Source organism: Saprolegnia parasitica (genome assembly GCF_000151545.1).
Source record: "Saprolegnia parasitica CBS 223.65 unplaced genomic scaffold supercont2.1400, whole genome shotgun sequence".
In the NCBI taxonomy this organism is placed as follows: domain Eukaryota; phylum Oomycota; class Saprolegniomycetes; order Saprolegniales; family Saprolegniaceae; genus Saprolegnia; species Saprolegnia parasitica.
The window spans coordinates 1-2,047 of record NW_012157794.1 but is presented as its reverse complement, the minus strand read 5'-3'; the positions used below and the strand labels follow the sequence as shown (position 1 = coordinate 2,047).

The window sequence follows — 2,047 nt, the reverse complement described above, 5'->3', positions numbered from 1 at the left end:
TGAGTAGGACACATCGGTTGTATCAGGGAGTTTTGACCAATGGGAAAGAGGTTCAGAGACACGCCGCGAAGAAGGTATCTTTTGAATTTCTACCAATCACTGCAGCCGCGGACACAATTTCTACCAATCACTGCAGTCGTGGACACGGAGACAGACAGACGGACAGACGGACAGACAGACGGACAGACAATTAATCCCCCCTGGGCTGGTGTAACCAGAGGTTCCTACCAGTATTAATACGCGGTGTACCAGCATCCTTGAGGATTAATTCAGCGTGTCGTGTCTCAATCCGGACAACCCATTGGCTATATATCATGCCATTTTGACAAATAAATCGCAGTTTCATTGGTCTAAGCCAATCATATCGCGCCAATTATGTCCATTTAAGTGCGAAATGGAAATTCATGTTAAGTGCTGTCACATCGCTAGACGTTATACTTGATTAAAGTAAAAAAAATGCGATAAAGTACGACTACGCACTTGACTGAAATTCACGCAACTTTCCGATTAGGTGCGAATATGAGAGCGCGCGACGACTGCAGCAAGCGACGACGCGTTGGCCCGGAAAAGTCTGCGCACCGCAGCGCAGCGATGGTCGCGCGTTGACTTATGTCTAGGCCAACGCGCCGTCGTCGCAAATACCGGCAGCTACGCTTCGCATTCAAAAGTTTCCTACCAGCTCACCCCGCACGGGACCTGTTACCGGTACCTGCGCTGCAACCATCGCAAGATCGTGCTTGGCCATGCGTGGAGAGACTACACAGTGCCTCAAGAGGTGCAAGGACTAGGTGTGTTAAATATATTCAGTTGGATACGCCGGTGCCTGGACGCACGCAGTCTGGGGCTGGCCTCGCATCGGCTGGATCTTGGTCACAAACTGCTCTTCCAAGTACGCTTCGAGTTGCTGCCAGAGGCGGCAGCTAATGGACTTGGCCTTTAGCGTCAGCGACGGCGCGTCCGAGCCCGTTTCACAAATGCTGCGAAAGTACAAACTGCCGGGAAATTCAATTTTGCGGGCGCCGTCCATGGTGGGTTTCGCGGGCTGTTGCCACAGGCACGCAGATGAAGCTTCTTGCGGCAGCGTGCTGGGCCACGCAGGCAGACCCTGTGCGCTGGCGTTGTGCGTTGGGTGCGCTTGTTGCAAGTCCTGGATGCGGCGTTGTGCCTCGAGGTCGATGACGAGGCCAAAGATGAAGATGCTCACGATCAAACATGCCGAGACGACGATCTCTGTGAGCGGGACCATGTGGGATGCAAAGGAGGATTTGAATTCTGCTGCACTTTGTCGCAAGCCAGGACATCAGATCACAACGCCGCCAACGGCAGTCGAAGATTGAAAACGATGTAGGATTGGCCCGCCATCATTCTATTGATAGCCGGAAAGGGTGCCACGTTGGCGGCCAACAGACTCGTTCAACGCGAGCACTGCACTGATGATAGACATCATCGCAACGAGGCACGAGACAGTCGGAAGAAGCAGCTGGACAGTGCCTTGGATCTAATACACGAGCGAATTAATGATGGGTAGAGCTCTCGATAGGCTCTTGGTATCCACGCTGCATATGAAATATCCGTGATGTTGTAATGAGTGCGCGCAAATCAAACCGTCGTCGTTCATGACTTGACACTGTGAAAGAACAGCTCTTGTCGAGGACACATCGCCAACACAACACATAGCAGTAGCGATACAAGCATGAATTTTGGAGATGGAGAAATGATCTCGAGATTAGGCCTCCGTGCGGCTGCAGATGAAGACGTCCCACCCGCGAAGCTCGATGGTGACGCCGGCGGCTTTTGCTTTCGCGACATACGACTGATCTCCGTCCACGAACGATCGGCATGCGTGCGGTAGCTGAACGGACACGTCAGTGCACGTCGCAAGCGCCTTTAAAAGCGCTTGCGTAGCACCGAGGCGAAACGGGTTGTTGGTAAGATCCAGCTCGAGAGGCACGCGCGCATGCGTCTTGCGTAGCGCCTTGGCCAACGCCGATGCGCCGCGCGTGTCAATGTCGCAGTTGACGAATTGTACGCGGCGTGCACCGGCTTG

General features: G+C 53.5%; 2 protein-coding genes across 2 annotated transcripts; both read right to left on the bottom strand.

The window, feature by feature from the left end:
* Positions 1–763: 763 nt before the first annotated feature.
* On the bottom strand, positions 764–1,262 carry SPRG_18704 (hypothetical protein). The gene has a single exon (XM_012358148.1). It carries the CDS (start codon positions 1,244–1,246, stop codon positions 794–796), a length of 453 nt encoding a protein of 150 aa, XP_012213538.1. The 5' UTR covers positions 1,247–1,262; the 3' UTR covers positions 764–793.
* A 464-nt stretch (positions 1,263–1,726) lies between these two features.
* Positions 1,727–2,047, bottom strand: SPRG_18701 (hypothetical protein; the record flags this gene model as incomplete). Its single annotated transcript, XM_012358147.1, has 1 exon — positions 1,727–2,047. A coding segment is annotated over one exon (321 nt), but the record flags the coding sequence as incomplete, so codon positions are not given.

Coding starts and splice junctions, on each gene's coding strand:
- SPRG_18704 (XM_012358148.1), bottom strand. CDS start 1,246: ATGGTCCCGCTCACAGAGATCGTCGTCTCGGCATGTTTGATCGTGAGC.